General features: G+C 38.5%; 1 protein-coding gene across 1 annotated transcript in view; it reads right to left on the bottom strand.

Annotated features, from left to right (window-relative positions):
• Nucleotides 1-1,479: 1,479 nt before the first annotated feature.
• tgfbr1b (transforming growth factor, beta receptor 1 b) overlaps nt 1,480-22,157 on the bottom strand; it is a 41,869-nt gene continuing 21,191 nt past the window's right edge. The window contains exons 2-9 of the mRNA XM_008307428.3: nt 21,004-21,255; nt 20,544-20,813; nt 16,969-17,199; nt 14,490-14,657; nt 12,983-13,139; nt 8,943-9,067; nt 8,649-8,779; nt 1,480-4,815 (exon numbers count right to left, since the gene is read on the bottom strand). Of these exons, the coding sequence (XP_008305650.1) occupies nt 4,690-4,815; nt 8,649-8,779; nt 8,943-9,067; nt 12,983-13,139; nt 14,490-14,657; nt 16,969-17,199; nt 20,544-20,813; nt 21,004-21,255 (1,460 nt within the window). The 3' untranslated portion in view covers nt 1,480-4,689. The remainder of the gene's footprint in view (nt 4,816-8,648; nt 8,780-8,942; nt 9,068-12,982; nt 13,140-14,489; nt 14,658-16,968; nt 17,200-20,543; nt 20,814-21,003; nt 21,256-22,157) is intronic.

Here is a 22,157-nt window from a genome sequence, read left to right as displayed (position 1 = left end):
TCAGAGTTGAACGCTGTGGGTTTCCTGTGCCACCAAAACACCCCCCCCCCCAACCCCACATGGCTTACAAAGATAAACACCTGGCCCAAATTTCATCTCCAGCAAGGCCCAGTTGGCTCACCAGTAAACAAAGTTAAATCCAGCATAACCTCATCAGCCTTTTTTTTCTATTAAAAATAGCAGCGATTTACACTTAACCATCTACAGAATCGGGGGAGAACTTTCTTCTGGGGATTTCTGTCCACAATATCTATTTACAAGACTTGGTATAAAATCACTGCTAACAGTTTATAAGCAGAGTTGTTCATTCAAAACGACACAGGAAGGCGATGTCCTACCTTAACAAGTCTTTTTGCCAAGACACTTTAGTTTTAAAGTACTACAATGGGAATTATTCAATTAAGGCCTGCGGCAACTGATAATGCAATGTTGACTAAAAGTGATATTTCCGCTAATGTCCAGAGGATGGTGTGGTTATTACCGCGTATTTATATAAATTACGGGAGGTGGTCCTCGACTTATATCCGAATTGCGATCCTAAGGTGTGAAGTAAGTAAGTCGGTACCTATTCGCTTACCTACGCTAACACTGCGATAACATCATAATCTAGGACACAAAAACACCAGAAGTGTCTGACTTACGCTGGAGCCATAATGAAGACCCAGAAAAAAAAAAAAAAAAAAACCAAAGAAAGCGAAAAACAAAAAAAAACAAAACAAAGAAAGCAAATGAGGTACAATCCAATGTATGGCAAAAAAAAAAAGGTAAATGCTAACAAAGCAGTCTTTTGCGTATAGCATTGTGTGACATCGCATTTATCTGCTTGCCAACTGGTTTCGCAGATTTTTGTTTTAAAGTTGCAAAAGTCGTACGTCGGAAAGGTGGAACAAGACTTTCTTGATAAAATTACGGGAGATGGCGACGTGGCCACAGAACGACTTCGGTCGAGGACGTCGTAAAATCGAGGACCTGCTGTCGAGGATTAAAACGAAGGCAAAGCTGATGTCAAACTCAAATATCCAACACTGCATGATCAGTTGCCTTAAATGTTGACAACAAAGGGGTTTTGAGGAGAAATATCCAACAAACTTTTAGAACGTTTTTCGAAGGTTATCTTTTCACTCCAGTAAAGTGTGGTCGGGGATGCGGGGGGTGAGGATTCTTTCTCGAAATGAAATTTCCAACTGTGTACTATATATATATATGCTATATATCAAGCTGCTCAGCACTTCAGCCAAGGATGATGATGATGACTTGAGTTTCACGATTTGTCGTTGGAAACAAAATCAACGTGCTGCTACTGCAAAGGCTCCTAGCGACTCTCTAGCGCATCATGGCACCGAATATAATCCGATTCAGGCAATCTGGGGGAATATTTACATCCAACGGCAGCACTCACTTCCACTTGAAAAGTGAGGTGGACAACAAAGTAGCAGCACATCACATAGATCTTGTATCAGTTTTTTTTGACATAACAAAAAAAAACAAAGAAAAGAAAACAATAGAAAATCTACATACAACCTAGACAGACGGCTTGACGACATGCAAACTGCCACACAGGTAAACCAAAAGTGCACTTATTGCTGCAAAAAAACTCCAAATTAGGATGCTTTTGAAAAGAAGTGTCCGGCAGAACATATTCAGATAGTTTTATTCTACTCGTTCAGATCGAGCCGTTCCTCGACTGTGAACACCAAGAGGAAAGTGCAGCAATGGCGTATCGACACAGGCAGTGTGTGCGACGCAGAAGTGAAAGGTTTAGATGTGTGGCAATTACGGCAACAGGACAAACGGTCTGCTAACACGAACCTAAATCAGGTGCTACATTTACATATATATACACGTATACATATATATACACACATATATGTATGTATATATATATACACACATATATACATACACATATATATATATTCTTTAACATAAAATCATGACACAACATTCATCATAGTAATCAATTATACATATATGTATATACATATAATGATTCCTATGATATATTTACACATGAAAAAAAAAACAGAAATAGGAAAGAAACTTAAGAGCAGATCCTGACTCTTTTGCGTTGGTCCCTTAAGGCTTGCTAAGCTGTCAAGACAATTCTCATCATCATTATTATTATTATTATTATTTTTTAAAACATTTTCTATTTTTAGTACTTTTTTGTTTTACATAAATGTACATTCGGTTAGAAAAACAAGAATTTGCCACAAAAAAAAAAAAAAAGAAAGATGAACAACCTGGTAAAACCTATGGCTTAGTAAATATCTGTTTGCTATATTTAAATGAATGTACCTTACTGATATTTTGTCTATTATTCTACTGATATAAAGTACGGGCCATACTAATGCTGCTGCTGCATAAAGGAAACAAAAAAAAAAAAAAAGTTTACATATACAGGGCAATGACAGTTATGCTTACAAGTCCATGTCTCTATTCAACAGCTTTTGTACGACTGTCTGACTGTAACACAGTTTGAGGTGCTGGAGCTTGAAAAGACTCGGCCCGCTGAGAGAAGAGAGACGCTGTACAATGAGTCGTTGCTGAGGTGGGGGGGGGTGTGTACAGGGGGCTGGATGACAAAATGGCACCAGAAGTTGGTGGGGGGATGTGGGTGCTGTGGTGCTCAGTATGTGCTTCCCTTCTTTTTTGTTTTTTTTCCCTTCATCTCTATGTCTTGGGTGTGCATAGTATAAGTTTTGCCGTACTCCGGGGGGGAGGGGGGGCCTTTCTGAAGACCTCCTCACACGCACATGTCCGTGTTCACGACAGCACACACTCCGCCGCGGCCAACATGAGAGGAGTTGAGTTGTTAAAGCACTGGCACTTTCCGGTAACAGCTGGCTTGGAAGGCATGGTGGCAGCTGATTGCTGTTGCTGTCGTTTGTTGTTTGTTTAGCAGAGTATAGAAAATAGACATTTTTTTTTTTTTTATATCTATTGTCGTTGCAGCATGTTTGCTCAGAATGTATGAGGTCACCGTGTCCAGTTTATGTTTTGCGATAAAAAGAATCCCCTGCCACCATGAAAAGTAATAAATTAAGCTGACCTGTGCAGCTCCCCCGACAGCATCGAGGGAGCTGGATCAGAACACAAAAACAGGTGCAAATACTGTTGCAAAGGTTTCTGCACAAAACTTCAACAAAAGAAGCTGGTGTGTGTGTGTGTGTGTCTGCGCGGGTGTCACATCTATGCTGCGGTAAAAAACAACTCTATAGTAGGGCCGCAATACAAATAAATACAAATTCTCATAATCCTGGTCAATTTGACATCAACTTAAACGTACATGCAATATACTGCAATATACTTTGACAAACATCATGCTTAATTTCTTTTTATTTTACTTTACTTACTAAATTGAAAACGAACAGAAGCGATTAACATTTCTACACCGTCTGTAGGTTGATATTCTTTTTTTTTTATACTAAAACCCAACACAATATTTTGAATTAAAATAAAAAAAAGGGAATATTAATATTAATATTAAATACTGATACGATTCATTTAACGTAAACAGAAATTTATTTTCTGGGTTTTTTTTTATCTAGTCACGATAAAAAATGGTCGTTCGAAATATAAACTGAAGATATGTTGAGATTAAAAACAAAAAACAAACAAACAAAAAAAAAAACGGAATTTCCCAAAACATATTTAGAAACAGAATGCCCTGATATCCGACTTGAAAAATAATAACAAAAAAAATCCATCTGATCTGATAGCTAAGCCTAAATGCTAATTTTTACTTTGCGCGACATGCCGTAAAACAGAGACACGACCACCTCAGTAACGGCAGCTCGCAGCGTGATCGAGGAGGAAAGAAGGCATCGGTATTGGACATGAGATAGTTGAAAAAAAAAATGAAAATAAAAAAAGTATCAGACGAGTCTACAAAGATCGTGACTCCCCCTTGTGGCCCTCTAAAAAAACTAAATGTTTTTAGATAACTGTTTTTTTTTTTCTTTTTTATGTATATTACCATAGAATGGAATAATTAAATAAAACACGTGACGATTTTTGCATGTTGGGCTGGATACGCAAACATTATTTTTTTGGGTAGAATTTAGTTTAAAACTGAAGCTTTTTTTTTTCTTTTTTTTTAAAATGTAATTACTGAAAGTGTAAACAGTGATATCGTATGCAGCCCTACTAATGAGTATTTTACCCTCTGCAGTACAGACTGAAATGCTAACGTGCTAATCTGAAGATGAGCAGATGAGAATGAAGCACCAGCAGCTCAGAAGCCTCCTTGATGGTTTTCCCAGATCAAGGTCTGGACCATAGTTTACCTGATGATGCCTGAGCTTTTATTAGTTATGTATTTGCATGTGTGTGTGTGTGTGTGAGACCATGGCAGATAATGAGGAAAGACGACCCTTTATGCGTCCTTAATCCCTTATCCTTCATCTATAAATTTCTCCATAAATCCAGCCATCTGTGTGCGCCCAGTTCAACACACATATGTAGATGTTCCTGAGTTTCACAGGATTCATTAGTTTTTCAATGAATAAAAATGAAAAAAAAAACAAACAAAAAAAACCCAGGGGAAGGTTGAGAGGGGGTCTTCACTTCCCTTTAAAGGGAGGAACAACCAGCAAGTGGTGACAAATATTAAAATGCTGTGATGCTGATGATATGGACGAGTGGGGAAAAAGTGTGTGTGTTTGGTTGATGATGATGACGATGTGTCTACATCTTGATTCCCTCCTGTTGGCTGAGCTGAGACAGGGTTTTCTTGATTCGGAGCGCAGTGAGTCGGGCAGCACCGTTAGCGTACCAGCACTCCCTCATTATCTTGGCCATCACTCGCAGGGCCTAGAGGGCAGAGGAAAGAGAAGGGGGGGTTGGGGGGGGTGAGATTTCATTATCATCTTCACCATCATCCTCACCGATACTATACAGAGACAGTCTACATACAATAGATAGATAGAGAGAGAGAGAGAGAGGTTAACATTTTTCACCTAGAATGACCAGATAGAAGAGCTTAGCACTTTTCACCTATAGATAGATGGCACGATAGATATATAGACAGATATATAAACAGATACATAGATAGATGGACAGATGGACGGATGGACAGATGGATAGATAGATTGATTGATTTCAGGTTGGACTGTGCAATCGATCCGATTCTGATTAGAATTTCTTCAACAACTTCAAGTGGTTACAAAACTTAAGGAGAAAAAAAAAATCATTTGAAAATTATCATTGAAATTATTTTTGATAAAAAAAAAAAAATCAATAAAAGTTGCATTTTACAGTTCGACAGCAGAACTACCTGTTCTTGGATTTAACAACGGACTTGAGTTTATTCGATATTGTTTGACAAATTCCGAATATAAGTGAAGGACCTTTCAGTACATTCAGTATGACATTGTACTTCAATATTCAGAAAGCGTCTCAGTCTACTGCTAGTACCTTTCTATATTTTTTACTTTCTGTTTGCAATTTGGGGGGATTTCTAAGGGAAGGTAGGCTATCAAAAAAAAAAAAAATCGCATTTCCTGTTTCAATTATGTACGCAATCAGTAAAATCGCATTTCCTGTTTCAATTATGTTCAAAAACTGCGATGTGTTTTCATACGCAATGAGCAATCGTGATTTCAATATTGACCAACATTGACCAATACTGATTATGATAATTTTTCTCCGTTTATCTATCTATTGACGCCTTGTTTCCAGAGGAATGTCATGACTAAGAACTAGGTCTTAAAGCTTAAAAACGTTTCCTCTTTTGACTGACACAAATGACAACTTCCAGACACTATGAATAGACTTGGATGAAAGGCTTTGATGTCCCAGGTTTACACTAATTCCTCACGTCTCCCTCAGAGTTGACTGTAAAGAGCATCTGGTATGTATGAGTCAACATCTTTGTCTGTTGCTGTGTGTGAGTGTGCTTACGCCTGACTGGAAATTCGACTGTGAAAATTCTTGCAGCGCCAGACAACACTTGAAGGTCTTCAGTGATTATCAAATGGACCTGTGCCACACTTGCATATTCGCAAGTATTTTTTTTTTAACATGCGGGAGGCTCATGCTTGCTATTAATTGCTTTGAAAATGTATTTCAGGTGGGAGAGCATAGAGATTTGTTTTAATTCAGATTCTTTTTTTCTCTGTGAAATACGTGTGCTCTAGTTTGTGATTGCACAACTTAAACACAAATGTATTTGTATATATATATATTTATATATATATATATACACACACACATGTACATATATATACATGTACATATATATACATATATACATATACATATATACATATATATACATATACATATATATATACACATATATACATACATATATACATATATATACATATATATACATATATATTTATATATTTACACATATATACACACACACATATATATATATACATATATATTTATATATTTACAGTATATACAGTGGAGCCCCGAAATACGAGTTTTCCAAGTTACTGGTAAGCAACTTTTGCAAGATGTTCCTTGTGAAAGGAGGAAACGTGTAGTTACGAGCGCTCAACAGAACTATATTATTATAAGAACAATATAAAATGTTTTCTCAATTATTATTATTTAATATTATCAATATAATATTTTATATCTATGTTTTTGATGGTTTTAATTTTTGTATATTTCTGGAGGGCTGGAACAAATCAATTGGTTTTAAGTTATTTTTAATGAGGAAACATTTCGATCGAGATATGAGTGCGGATTAAACTCCAAGTATATTGTGACAGTGCACTAAAATGTGAGCAAATATATTTGGGAAAAACTTGTATCGGGCACTCCCTAATAAGCAAAGTTAGCAGTCTCAAGAGAGTAATGAAAAATAGTTTGCTGTTTTTTTGGAACCCTAGAGTTTTCTAATCAACTCCAGTCGTGCTGAAGACAGAAAAGTAAATAGGAAGAAGAAGAAAACATTGTTGAGACTTAATTGGCCGAAATGGTCTTGTTAAAATGCGTGGTAGGTCCTCGCGACTATTCATAAATTCTCACCCGTGTTTTGATTTAAAAGTATGTACGCGACATTATAAGAGTTTTCTTATCTTCTGTGGTAAAATGCCAGAAAAAAACCAAAAAAAAAAAAACAAACACTTTTGCATCAGCTTCTAAAAGCGGCTAAAGGTTTTGGCTCCAAGTTGAGTCGTTTTTTTTTTTTTTATTTTATCTCTTCGTAGTTCACTAAACAAACAGCAAAGACTTATGACGTGTCGACAATTTATTTCCCAGGCTTTATTTTTACAGCCTTTACGTGAAACTCAAATGGATGTTGACACCTGGTTATAAAAGATATTGCACGCGTCCCATGGGAACATCTGGTTGAAAATCATCTTGACTTCTATTATGTGACATATCTGGAGGCTCAAAAACAGCATTTCCTTTTGTGTTCGTTGGAAACATTACCTAGAGATTTTTTCGATACCGCTACAGCTATCGCTAAGGCGATGGTGTCTGATTTAAGGCACGTCCTGCAAAGTTAAATATCATTTAGGCTTAGGTATCGGAAACGGTTTTTAGTTTTTTTTTTTTCCTATGTTTAATCCTAAGATTTCAACCCATATTGGACCAATACCGTTCCAGAGAATCGGACCGAGCCATCTCTAGTTTCCACTAGTGCTACGCGACAAGCACCTCCTCTTAACTTAGTATTGTTTTACTTAAGTTAAGAGGAGCTTTTTATGTCTAACAAAGTCACAAAAATCCAAAGCATATGTGTCTGTCTGTGCGTGTCTATTGTTCATGTTATTGAACCTGAAACTTGAGCGCTGGAGGGAATACTCACATACACAATATTTGCCGAGTACTGTGGGAAAGATCTTTCGCGTGTGTGTGCAGTATATCATATAATTGAGGGCTGTAATCGAGACGGACTCCAGGGCTTTGAGGTTTAGATTTAACGTAGAACGGAAACCTTTCCCGCCAGATCGGATACACACAACACAACTGAACACGTTGGCAAAACAGTTGTCTTTTGCAACTGACTCTGAAATCAGTGACTTGCCCTGTTGGTTAATTCACTGTAATAAAAACAATCCTTTTCTTAAGCTTTGGCCCAAACGCCATACTTCCTCTTTCGTTCTTTGGAATGCATGTGTTTTGACAAGAGATGCACTCATTGCAAGTTTCGTTTTGGCCAACTCCAGTTTTCTTTAATCAACGTTTTCTTCAGCGCAAAATTCTGTAATTACGTAACCTTTCCTGCAAACTGTGCAGTCAGACATTCTCTCTTCAGCTCAACATATTTCAAAACTAAGTGCCTTGTGACTGGAATGAGGAACTAAATTAAAATGGGTTCCTGTGAAACCCGCTTTCTGACTCACGAAAAAAAAAAATGTAATAGGTCTGTATAATCTAATCTGTGTCTACGCACTAAACTGTTAAATTTAGCATGGTCAGCTGAGTTAGCTCGCGGCAGAACAAGTAAACCTGTTCGAACTATGTCTGTTCGGCAGGATGACAGGGAGGGGGGTTGAATTTTTTTGGGGGGGAGAGAACTCTTTCAGACGACCTCCAGATTTGATTTGTCGAGTACACTGTACATCCTCATTCCTCTGGTGCTCATGGCGCCATCTTCAGGTGTACCCGCAAAAAATTCAGTAAAGAGTAAAGTACAAGGATAAAGTCGGAAAAAAAAAAAAAAGGCGTCTTACCTCACAGCTCTGCCAGCGGTTAGGAAGGTTGGGCCGAAGCTTCTGCTCACAAACTACCTTCCTCATCTCTTCTACCGATGGATCCGACTGAACCAGGTCATAGTAAGGAAGCTGGTAGTCCTCATGAATGCCTGCCGGAAAAACAATAAAAATTAATTAATTTGACCTTGCATAACTCAAATAACTTAATCAATCAATCTTAAATCCCTCAACCTCCCCTCCCACTCATTTATTTCTAAATGATTTGGTCCCACCCCCCCCACCCCCCTTTGCCTCGTCTGATTGGATCCTTACCTCCCATAGAGCAGCGGCTGGCGATCTCCCAGAAGACCAGACCCATGGCATAAATGTCGGCCCGTTTAAAGGACTCAAAGTGTTTCATGTTTATAGAGTCGTCCAACACCTCTGGAGCCATGTACCTGGGAAGAATCAAAGTAGGGTTCTTATTCTAGGTATTAATGTTAAAGTGGCACAGGTCAACACTACAATACCCACCGTACATTCTCACTAGTTTATTTTTGATATACCATTTAATAAAAAAATAAGAGTTATATTCTTTCATTTCAAACACATTCTTCGTTTTTTTTTTCTTCTTTGTAAAACAAACTCCAAAACCCAGGGGTTCATGATAAAAAAAAAGAATATGAAATAAATGTCATCGGACTATTTTTCCAACATTTTTACAGCTGAAAAAGGAATTCAGTTCAAAGTGTTCTTCATTTCTAAATGTTTGTAGAATGTTTCTCAAAAGATTCAAATATGACACAAAAAATACAAAACCTGAAGTTTACAGGTTTTTCTTTATAACTTAAGTTTAAAAAATAAATAAATACAATATAAGTTTAAAAATAAAGATATATACAGTGCAAAGGCAGTAGCGCAACTGTTAAAAAACTTTAAGACCATTCTGTTGGCTCTGTTGGCAAACCTTCCAGGAACTTGATAAAAAAAAAAAAAAAAAATAGAGGCATTTTTGTAAAGTTCAAATGGAGACAACTTGAAGGTATTTCTGTGGACACAAAGAGAATATGGAAGAACAACTTGATCGTTTAAAAAATAACATTTCTACTGCTTTTAAATGTGTTTGAGACATCTTTAGAGAAAGTTGGACTAAAAAAAAAAAAAAAAAAAAAATAGAGGCATTTTTGTAAAGTTCAAATGGAGACAACTTGAAGGCATTTCTGTGGACATTAAACTCCACAGCCTTTATAACAATACTAGTTTTTTTTTTTTTTTGTCGTAACAAAAGGACATTAAACTCCACAGTCTTTATAACAATACTAGCGTCGTCTGTAGTGAAGGTAACCTGACGTTCCACGCAACAAAAGCCTCCTTCAGGCCCGATGCGATGTTTTCTCAATGTGGTCCTGGGGGATATACGATGTTTACAGTGAGTGGCTTTTAAGCTCAAAGCTCAAAGTCAGACTTAAGTAAGGTTCCACGGTCCTGCTTGACCGCAAGTCTGTTGTGATTGAACGAAACTTGACCACAGCCATTTCAACTCGAACCTCGCTACGGGGTTTGTTGTAGAGCTCCGGGTTATCGCAATGAAAACGTTTCGCCAGGGGGTAGCTGGTTTCTCCTGTCCAACATTTCTGTACGGATCATTTGGCAAATTCAGGACTTAGCGACTTTAGCTTTGGACGTTTTACATACCTGTGGCTGCCCGCAGCGTGTTGATGTGGCTCCACATTTGTTTACACAAAAATTGCAATTTTTCATGCGGTCATGTAATCGCATTTAGGTGAGCCATTCCTAGTAAGTATAGTTAGTAGTAATAGTATTATATACTTTTTTTATAATACTACTTTTTTTTATAATACTATTATTATTATTTTGATTTACTATTATTATTATTACTATTATTTACTATTATTATTTATTTATTTTTATTTTTATTTACTATTATTATTATTTTATTATTATTATTTTTTATAATACTATTATTTTATAATAGTAGTACGGCAGTGCTAAAACATACAAAGTTGGTTATGCTAGCCTTTGCTTGATGTTTAAAATACGTGAAGTAAATAAACAGCAACAGCAGAAATGCTCAACCAATGTTTGTCCTTTGTTTTGCCGCGTCTCGACTGGTCGTTGGTCAAGGATGCATTGCGATTAATTCCACCGGTAAATGTCAACTGCTACACTTCATAGGTAGGAAACTACAAACTGGAGAAACCTAAAAACAGGATACAACAGCTGAGCGATTGTGTGTGTAAAACTTGCAGATACAGCTGTTACGAGAACATACTTGAGGAAAGCGATGAGTCTGCAGCTCAGAGAGCTGGATTTTGGTGTCATAACAACAAACACCCCAAGCTTATGTTTAGCTAGTTGCTGAAGTCTCTAATTCATCAAACTCGGAAAAACAGCACAGGAAAAAAAACAAAACAAAACAGTGCTGCTCAAAATGTATCTTCACCTTCACAGATAAATGGATTTATTCAACCAAGTGAGAAATTTTGGGGTTGGACTAACACCTTGTCTGGAAGCTTCACTGTAGTGATGCGAAAGTAACAGAATCATACCATAGGGGTGTAGCAGGAATTTCAGCCAAGGCCCGAGATTCTGTCTCCAGTGACCTGAGGCTCACTGAATCATTTAGAGGCAATGAAATACACCCGCGGCATCAAACCTACGCACAGACAAGGAGCCGAGACGAGGATATAAACAAAATGAAAAAAAGAAAGGGGAGGGAGGGAGCGCAAAGCATTCCACAGTAACGGCTGTTCTGCTCTCAGACGGGAAAAGGACAGACTTACTACGGAATGCCCTGTTTCATTGGAACGGGATCTTACGAAATCGATCTGAATGATTAACTCCTGACTCAAGTGTTAATAATCAACGTTCAGGCTACATGTAAACAGGCTGCGCCAAAGACTTCTGCATTTTTTCCAAACAGAAGCAGAGGCATCAAAAATCAACACAGTACTTAGTTACAATAATAAACCGTTGAGTACTCTAAAAACAACAGCTGAAATGATGGCAAAAAGTCAAAGGCTAGCACATCAATAATAACTGTTTTTTTACAGGGCTGGGCGTTTAACGCGATATTATCAAGTTAACTCATTGATTCATTAACACTGTCTTATGCAGCAGCCTGCCATGTGGCGAGATAAGGTACTGCATGAAAATGAACGAAACGCTCACCGGGAGGATTCGTTACTCCCGAGTCGTATGAAATCTTAGTTCATATTGACGGAATTGTTCACGAACGACACTTCACTAATGAGCGGAATACGAAGACGGCGTCAAAGACTTACTGAGCCAGTGCTGTTGGAGGCTGGCAGGCAAAGTAATTGATCAAAATACTTAACCTTGAGTCAGAAATAGAGTCACCTCCTGATGATTGGGGGTGTGTGCACACTAATGGCTCAACACCTTTATTTACAACCAGCGTTCACTGTGGGTGGGTCGCTGCGGAGCCTGGAGTCGTGTGGCGAAACAACACAGAACTGGATCATAATAAAAGACAGGCCTCTCCATCACAGGGCTAAGACTTCACCTTGGGATTTTCTGCTGAAATACTCAGAGAAGTGAACTCAGGACAAGATGGAGAGGAGGACTTCCCGTCTTATTAGTGCTCGTAGCTCTACAGCGAAACCTACACCTGAAGGTCCATTACTGACAAATGAGACGTCACACTGCTTATTAGGCCACCAGGTAGATTACAATCTCTCTGTATTTCCCAGTACAGGAGATCAGGTCAAATTTCATGAAATTATTTGATTTTGATTCATGAGGTTCTGAATCAATTAATAACAATTCAATCTGCTCCCAAATTATAAAAATGTCTTAACTGTGTTAGCAAATAAAAATATATTTGATCTTTTCTGCTAAGTTTTCGCTAAGAAGATTTTTCGCTGCACCAGATATGTAAACCCTATGGACCCTACGTCCGAATGGACCCTATGTCCGAATGGAGTTACTACACAAGATGGCGGCCTATTCCAGCAGGACCCGCGAACCCCCAAAGTGGTGAATCCGCAAAATATGAACCGCGAAATAGTGAGGGACTACTGTAGTCAAGAAAAAAAAACCAATTCAAATACCACACGGAGGGCCCAGAAATCCGCAGAAATAATGAACCCCAACAATTCAACATAAGTTAAATCACGTTAGTAAACAGCGTCAAAGTGTCAGAAATAAAATGTCTTTATAAATTACATTTAAAAAAGCTACAAATGCTTTAGAGTAATTCGATTCAAATAGTACACAATTGATAAAACCTGAATTGAATAACTTGATCACATCATCAACAACAAAGATTTACAAAAAAACTACCAATGCATCTTGGGAAGCCTGTGAGTTGGAAGAAAAGCAAGTCTTACCTTTTGGTTCCAACTCTGTGATTCGGAGCAATGTCAATGGTGTCGGTGGCGGAGTCGTGGCGGACGGCTAGACCCAGGTCAGCGATGCAGCAAGTCCCGTTCTTTTTCACCAGGATGTTCTTTGACTTCAAGTCCCTGTGAGCAATAGCTGGCTTGCCTGCAGAGAGAGCAAAGTATTTCATTTTCGCATGTATGTTTTAAGTGTCAACTAAAAAGGTAAAAAAAAAAAAAAAAAGAGCAACTATGAAGTTAGCAAAAAACAACAACTATGAAGTTAGCCAAATAACAACTATAAAGTTAGCAAAATAACAACTATAACATGAGCCAAATAACAACTATGAAGTTAGCCAAATAAAACCCACTATGAAGTTAGCAAAAAGTATGAAATAAGTATGAAGTATAGCTAAAAGTAATTATGAAGTTAGCCAAATAACAACTATGACGTGAGCCAAATAACACCTATGAAGTTAGCCAAATAACAAATATGAAGCTAGCCACGTAACAGCTACAACATGAGCCAAGTAACAACTACATTGTTAGCCAAGTAATAGCTATGAAGTTAGCCAAATGACAACTATGACGTTAGCCAAATAACAACTATGAAGTTAGCAAAAAACGTATGAAGATAGCTAAAAGTAATTATGAAGTTAGCCAAATGACAACTACGAAGTTAGCAAAAAAACAGCAGCTATCAATTTAGTCATAAAAACATATTTGGCCTCTGTGTAAGTACGCTCCACCTGAAAGCTCACTTGAGTTCTTGCTAAGTATGAACATTACTTAACCAAGGGTAAAATAAATGACTATGTAAGTACATAAGTAAAAAAGTAAGTTAAAATAATTAAAAAAATAAAGGAGCTGATGAGGTTCACCTTGAGGATTATAAAGTGGATTAGAAAAATAAATCTGATGGAGCGAAAGGAAAACCGCGATACAGAGAGGGAACACTGTATACTGCACAATGAATGTACCACAAAGTGCTGTATAGATCAAAAGTTAAAGGGTTTGAAAGAATGGCTGAAGTTGTACACCAACAAAATCCTACTTTTTTTTTACAGTGACATATGAGAGGTCACAGCCAATGGTCAGTAGTATAGTCTGACCTTACATATCTGTGACTTCGCTGTGCTCAGAACCTTACATTACGGCCGCCTATTTTCATAGACGTACATGAATGGAGGAAAAGAAATACTCTTCATCCACAGGTCTTCACAAACGTGAGAAAAGCCTAAAAAACAATTGGCTTTTTTAATGTGAGGTTTTTTTTTTCCAATAACAATGCAGGTATTTTTAGGTTCCTTTTGTTTTGTCTTTCTCATATTTCTATTTTTTTGTGTACTGCAGGTAAACACTTAGACTCAGGAAACAGGAAAAACTTGATAAATTCAGACATGAATTCAAGAGAAAATACATTTTATACAAATAGAACAGGACATTTTTTTTTTTTTTCAACATTTTTTTTTATTCATTAAACCAAAAGAAATGTTCAGAGAAATGTTCGCCTCACCTTGTGTGCCCACTATTTCCATGTGGAGGTGGGCGAGGCCACTGGCTGTGGACAGGGACAGTTTGATCATGCCCTCCACGGTGACGGTGTATCTGTTCAGGTAGTCAAACAGAGAGCCGTGTTCGTGGTAGTCCGACACCAGCCAGAGCTGTGTCCACGTCCCATTATCTACACAGACACACGCAGATAAGATAAGGGAGATAAGGGAGATAAGGAGTTAAAGACCGGCCGCGCTACTGTTCTTTTGTTATGTCGCTAATGCAATCTATTACGGTCTGACACACAAGTTAACAGCACGGTTACAACATGTCATTAGCAGCACTTAACTCTGTCCTGTCACTCACTTTAGAAGCGCTGTAATGCAGCAAAGTTCCTAGCCAAGTAACACTAAAAATAGTGCTGTACGTTAAACGAACACAGAGAGAAGCATTTCTAAAAGAAGAGAAGGAACAAAGATGAGAATTCCAAGGCTCTTATTTTGGCCAATGTGGCATTATTTATTATTTTAAAAATACCGATGCTTACATTGTGCCAAATCAACTCAAAGAATAACTTTCTTTGGGGCGTCAAATTCAAACAAACAAATGCGTGAATAGACAGGCTTGGGCAACCGTTTAAGTTTCTTTAATCGGCTCAAACTCATTTTCTCCCCCCTCGTTCCTCCCCCGACGAATTGAAATACTATTGAGAACCTGATAACATGTATATATTTTTTTATCTGTACAAACCACTGTATCCGTTGCTGCAACCTAGTGACTGGATGCTTGTTATCATTCATGCATTACCGCAGTGGTCCACTTGTGTCCATATGCGTGCCATATTCCATTTGAAGCCCCTCATGAGCTCAATTAGCCAATAGTAGACGGAGTACGCATTGTATTAGCCAATAGTATGCTGTTTACATTCACGGCTAGGTACACAAAGCCACCAGCGATCGTTCGCAAATGCGCTTAGATCAGTTTCAAAACAAGAATCCTATTCTGTTTTTGTATCCGGCCCGTCAAACTTTTCCAAATTATGTAATATATCGTTATACGTCCGCCTTTTCCGGGCAATACCTACGTTTTCCCAGTAGATGGCGTAGAAAATGATAAAAGCATTTTAGCCCTTAGCCGTGACTTTTACATGTCATTGATCTTAGTTCACACAAACGCTCTGCTCCTGACCCGGCCCGGTTTAATTTAAGGACAATAGCGGTCCGCTAGTCAAAAAGTTTGTCCATGCCTCTTAGTCAACGTTACCTGGCTAGCTTAAAAAAAAAAGGGAAATCTGTGCACCCAGGCCCATGCAATTTTCTTTCAGTTAACGCAGATTGTTTTTCCCTGCATTTCATTTTTTATGGGTTCTTTTCGGATGTAGCAAAGTAAAATACTTGAGTCAAAATGCTTTAGTAAAACAACAAGTCCTTATCATCTGTTTTTACCGCATGGAAATAAAAAAAAAAAAAGCACAGAAAGTGAACTGAACCCGCACGTGGAGTGCCGTACTTAAAGAACAGCCAGATAACAGGAGACACTGAGACCAGCCTTTGTAACAACAGCCGATAAAGACATGTCACGTCGCCATCTTGTGATACCTTCGTAACCCTCATATGGTCCCTTCGGTCATCTAGACCCAATCTGCCTGTTCCTGTACTGCACGGCTTGTGCCAACATTTCCTCCTATTCGTTCATACTCGCATACTGGGACAAGATAAAAAATTCATTCCAAGGATGAAGGCTGTGTACAAAAATGCGAAGGACAACAGGAGGGTCAAGGGAGATCTTGGGCTCACCGCCTAAACATGTCAAGGTAAAAACGACTCATTTGTCTGTATGTAAGAAACTTGATTTAAAAAAAGGAAAGAAAAAAAAAAAAAGTGCACTGAAACAACATGAACACACAGGAACTACTAACTGAATATTGAATACTTAATCAACTGAAATAAACTCAAGCTAGTGTTCAGAATTGCCTCTAGTATACATTATGTAATTTTCTTATTAAACCCCCCCGGCTAATTGTATTTAATCCCATTTATTGCAGCGCCAACTGATTTTTAACAAATTAAACCCTTTTAGTAAACTCAGAGAGTTACTGATTTATTTATCAACTTCAGATCAACCTGAAACACAAGGAGACATAAAAGCACCACATTTTAATTATTACTCCCTGGCCACAAATAAATATTTATAACAAGCAAATGGACTCATTAAAATCCATCGGAAAGTGTAAGCGTTGTTATTGGGGGGGTAATCTGTGAAGATATTTAGGTTTGAGACATTCCATTTTTTTTCATCCCACCAAACACAGAAATAAGTCAGTAATAAAAACAGCCTGGTGAGCATTTATCTACTATTCCATTTTCTAAACCTCAAAAACGTTCAACTCACACCGAAAAGCAAGTAGAGCTACACCTGAAACGCGACACAAATCAAAACGGACAAGTCACCGAACGTCGACCCTACTCGTGTTGAGAGCAGATCTTGCGGAGCTCACTCACCTTTGTTGTCCGCAGCGATGAAGCCCAGGATATTCTCGTGTCTCAGCATCACGGTCTGATAGATCTCGGCTTCGCGGAACCAAGAGCGCTCTTCGCGCGAGGAGAAGATCTTCACCGCCACTTCTTCACCGCGCCACTTGCCCCTCCACACCTCGCCAAAACGTCCTTTGCCGATGCTCTCCTGAAGGATGATGGTTCTGGCGATGGTCCTTTGGACGAGCAGAGGCAGACCTTAAAGGAAAGAGGAGTGTCATTGTGTTAAAGCAAACGTTTGGCTCACGCAAAAGTTTGATTTGTCAATTTTTTGTTTATACTGTATATATATTGGGTTATTTATTGTATTTTTGGGCAATTGAGACCAAACCTTGTCCTAATGAAATTAAACATCATTTCTAAGAGGTCTGGTCAAGGTCAAGAACATGAATACCTGAGTTGCGTTAGGCTGAACAAACGAATGAAGGTCAGTAAAGGTCGTTACTGTACCAATTACAGCCGAGCGAATCTAGAGCAGTAGAGCCATTACCGCATACCACTACGTTCGTCTATGCCAGTTATTACCGACAAACCCACTGACTCTCGCCAACACCAAAATGTGTCTTCAAAAATATCTATTCAGGTCCGGAATCATTTTCAAGCTGTTTTCTGTTGAAACTGTGAGCTCGGGAAAAAAAACCCCAAAACATGTCAAACAGAGATGCGCTAGTCATTAATTATTAAAAACTGTTGTTTCAATATTTCTTTGTCCATGTGGTGAGGCCTTTTCAAAAGAAATAACTTGATGTTTGCTGCATTGCAGCCTGGTGGCGCCATGCAGTGTCACTGCTCACCATGTACTTTCTACATTACGCTATTACGCCAGGGTTGGGAAAACTATTTGACTCACAGGCCAAAATGGGTTGCAAAATTTGACAGGGGTCAGAGAAGAAAAAAAAAAATGTCGGTGTGAAGTAAGATAAATGCTTTTTTTGTAGCGCCGTCTGATACTTTGAAAACCTCCTTGGCATATCAGACGTACAGCCGTTGATTTGACTTGAGTGAAAAAAATTCGTTTTTTTTCCACTCGACACTTAATGTCTACTTTTCTTTTGGTTGACCTACTCATTTTTTCCTGAAGGAACAAAGGACGGAAATGTTTTCATTTCCCACACCCCCGTGTATTGAAATACCATTGAGAACCTGATAACAAGTAGATTTTGAGTTGCTGCCACCTAGTGGCTGGAGACTTGTATTGAAATACCATGGAGAACCTGATAAGAAGTAGATTTTGGGTTGCTGCCACCTAGTGGCTGGAGACTTGTCATCATTCAAGCATTACAGTCCAATGTGCCATATTCCATTGGAAGCCTCTCACACCCCCCGGTCCCTGGCACCTCACTGTGCCCCCACAGGGGGGTCCGCCCCACTATTTGAGTAGCACTGTATTAAAGGGGCGGGGCATTGCAGGGAAAAGTCATCACTGGAAAAGTAAAATTAAAGTTGTTCCTTTTTGTGTGTCAATAAATTCACGTGAGAGTTTCTACTTTCACGCCAGGGTCTGTGCATCTGTCTGGATTGAATTAAGTGTGCTGAATTTTGGATGTGCATTCAAACTGAGAAAAAATGTTTTTGTTGATAGTCGGGATGATCGAGTGGACACAAAATTTACAGTGTAGCATCCACATACAAGACAATATTACGTTAGGCAACCTAACAGGCTTTTCACCGTATCTCCAAGGAAGCAGTTGATATATTGAACTCAGTGAAAAGTGTTTTCCTTGCAGAGTGTGGAAACCTTGAGAAAAAGCAGCAGAACACTGGGGCAAGCGGTGCGCTAACAACCCCTGACAGTTCTTTTAGGTGAACACTGGGGCAAGCGGTGCGCTAACAAACCCTGACAGTTCTTTCAGGTGAAAAAAGAAAAAAAAAAACCCCAACACTGATTCTTATGGGTTTTTTTTTTCTTTTAGTATTTGTGTGTAATTTATTTTGAAGGAATTTTCGAATCCTATTGTGCATCTACTTTTTTTTTTGGATGCAAAGAACTGGTGAATAAAACAATTGTGGTGAATAGTATGTATAATAAAAATTAAAAATAAATAATTGAGTCCTTTAATGAGCACCTGATTATGTTATGGTAAGTAAAATGGCTTCAAAAAATGAATTCTTGGTCAAAAGAAACATTTTTGAAGAGCCAAAATGTTTTAGAAATTAAAATAAATATTAATGACAAGCCAATATATTTTTAAAAAAAAAAAAAAAAAAAAAAAAGAGGAAAAAAGAGCTAGAGTAATCTACCTACACTGAAAACATTAAATATAAATATATATTTAGTTATATAAACTGAAAATACATTATAAATATGTCATATTCTGGGGTACGCATGTATGCATGTAGCTATGTATGGCACAATATGTTTGAATTCTTTTAGTATACGGCCTATTATAGGGGTTCCCAAACCCCCGGTCCGGGGGAGAACATTCTGTTGCGGAGGATGAGGACTATTAGCATTAGCATGTTTTTTTTCTAGCGACAGAGAAGCCATGGTGATAAGAACGTTTTTACTCCATTAACCTAAACCAGTACTTCTCAAAGAGTGGGGTGCCCCCCCTGCTGGGGGTGGGGTGGGGGGGCATGAGGGGCTTCCAATGTAATATGGCACGCTGGATATACTGCTGTAATGCTTGAATGATAACAAGCCTCCAGTCACTAGGTGGCAGCAACTCATACAGCGGTTTGTACAGATAGAAAATATACATGTTATCAGGTTCTCAATAGTAGTTCAATTTGCAGGGGGTGTGGGTCGGAATGGGGGGGGGGGGGACATGAAAACATTTCTGTCCCCAAGGGGGGGCATGACAGAAAAAAAAATTGAGAACCACTGACCTAAACAGACACGCATGACAGCTATTTTTCTTTAAAAAAAAATTTAAAAAAAAAATCAATCGATCAAAAGAATAAATAAAAACTATATAAATGGGGAACCACTGCTGGGCCACAGTGGAACACTGGGAAAAAAAAAAAAAGTACTTCAGTTTTACTAATTGACTTGATTCAAAAATCAATCCTGTCACATCCATTTACTTTTTTCATTTCAAAATAATCTGGCAGTCATTGCGACTACAATACTAACAGGATAAAGTCGAAAAGCTGTTTCAACGATGGCGCCGTATTACCAGTCTGCAGGTTGTGGACCGCTGGTCTACATCCATTTACAGAATTCTACTTATAATTTTCTATTTTCTTTTTTTTTTTTTTTTTTTCATTTTCGTCATCATGCACCAGCGAAGCTGAGAGCTATAACCGTGAGCCAGTGTGGCCCGTTGCGCTATGAGCTTTGCTCATTTTTCTTTCCTACGTCTTCCTTCTTACACGGAATCATGTTTCATGGCTCTCGGCCTGTATACCCACTTAATTAAGTTGTGAAATGCCCCTGCTGAGGCGATTTTATAGTCTCTCTGGGAGCACAACACACTGAGCGCAGCCTGGTGAAAAAAAAAAAAAAAACTGAATATGACTTATGTCCAGTTTTTTTAACGATTTTTTTTTAAATTTTCAGCACCGCTAACGCCTCAGCCTTCGAGATCACCGGCTCCTACCTGATCCAGATCCAGAGGTCGTCATGTCGTAGATGAGATCCTTGAGTGTTGTTCCAACAGTGATAAAAGGATGGTCCATGGAGGGGTCCTCTTCATTGGGAACTCGGTGATGATGGTGGTGATGGGCACCAGCTCCCCCGGCGCCTAGGCCCCTGTGGCTGTGGCAAACATAAAAGGCCACCACGAGCAGCAGGCAGAGCAGACACACCGGGCCGGCAATTACTGCGGCAAGAGCCACGGGACCCAATGGAGAAGGCTTCTCTGTGGGCCCTGTGAGACGAAACGACGGGCGTTAAAAAAAAATTTGAATCCAATCACTGCTGGAAAAGTAAGGACTGTTACTCATTAGATTTAGCAGATTCTCTTGAACAACAATGAGTTTACAAATTACACCACAACATGTTTGAAAAATTGATAACATTAGTGATAATGTATTTTCATTATTTCTTCGGGTTCTTACCAGGTAACATTTCAAAGTCAGGCTCTTTGTTGCAGTAGTCCGAGGTGCAGCACAACGGGTAAATCCCTGTGTCATCTTTGACAGAGGGCGCGCAGAGGAAGGGCCTGTCTCGGGGTATCAGTTCGTATTCGTGTATGCACTGGCGCTGCTCCGTGATGGGGCGGCTGCCCACCTTGCGGATGGCGACGAAACAAACGCCATCTGTTGTGCAGCTGGAATTTGCGCTACATCGATCACAGTAGCACTGAAGAGCTGTGAGAGAGAAAGAGATAAAAAAAAATAATAATGAGCAAACACACACATCAAATCAAGACAATACCCTGCGGGTGAATTTCACGACACTGACACTTTTTTTTTTTTTTCAATTAAGTAAGAGATCTAAAGAAGAAAAGATTAACGCTAGACGCATCACCTCTGGTGCAGATGCCCAGTATTTTCTCGCCTTCAGAATCATAACTCATTTATGTCATTTCTCATGAAATCTTGGCCTAAAATTGTTGCGGTATAAGTGTATTGTGTTGCGGAGGATGAGGAACATTAGCATGTTTTGCTAGCAAAACAGAAGCCATAGTGACTCAGCAATTTTTTTTTACGATATATTAATATATATAGTAAATAAAATTACTTTCTGTATTGAAATAATGTTTTATTTTATTTTCCTAAATTGCATGTTTTATTACTAAAATTATTACTGCCGCGGTGTACGAACGACTTCATGAGAATGACCGAATATCTACTTCAGACAAGGTGCCGCGTTTTCAGAACTTTGTTGTTTACATCTTTCAACATTTCCAATAGTTTTTTGAAATTCAGATTTAAAATTGGGAACAGCAATTCACACAAACAAAACGTGTGAATGTGATACTGCATTTCTGAGGATCTGCAATTCGCTGGCAGGGAAGTGTAATGAGGCAGACCACTTTCGCTACTCGGATATAAATTAGAAATATATTTTTTCCTTACTGCGGGTACTTGTGTCTGAGTGATTCCATTCATTCTGAAGCATCTCACTACAAAGTGATGCATTTTGTTTTTAATTCAATCTTGGTTATAATAATAATAATAATAATAGTTTGATGTTTCACCTTTGAGGCAGCCTGTGTACATGCACATAGAGAAATTTGCGTCTTCCAAAGACTTACACTAAGACTTAA

The sequence above is a fragment of the Cynoglossus semilaevis genome, chromosome 3 (genome assembly GCF_000523025.1).
Source record: "Cynoglossus semilaevis isolate Cse_v1.0 chromosome 3, Cse_v1.0, whole genome shotgun sequence".
Classification (NCBI taxonomy): domain Eukaryota; kingdom Metazoa; phylum Chordata; class Actinopteri; order Pleuronectiformes; family Cynoglossidae; genus Cynoglossus; species Cynoglossus semilaevis.
The sequence above is the reverse complement of the archived record's forward strand: the minus strand, read 5'-3'. Positions and strand labels throughout refer to the sequence as shown.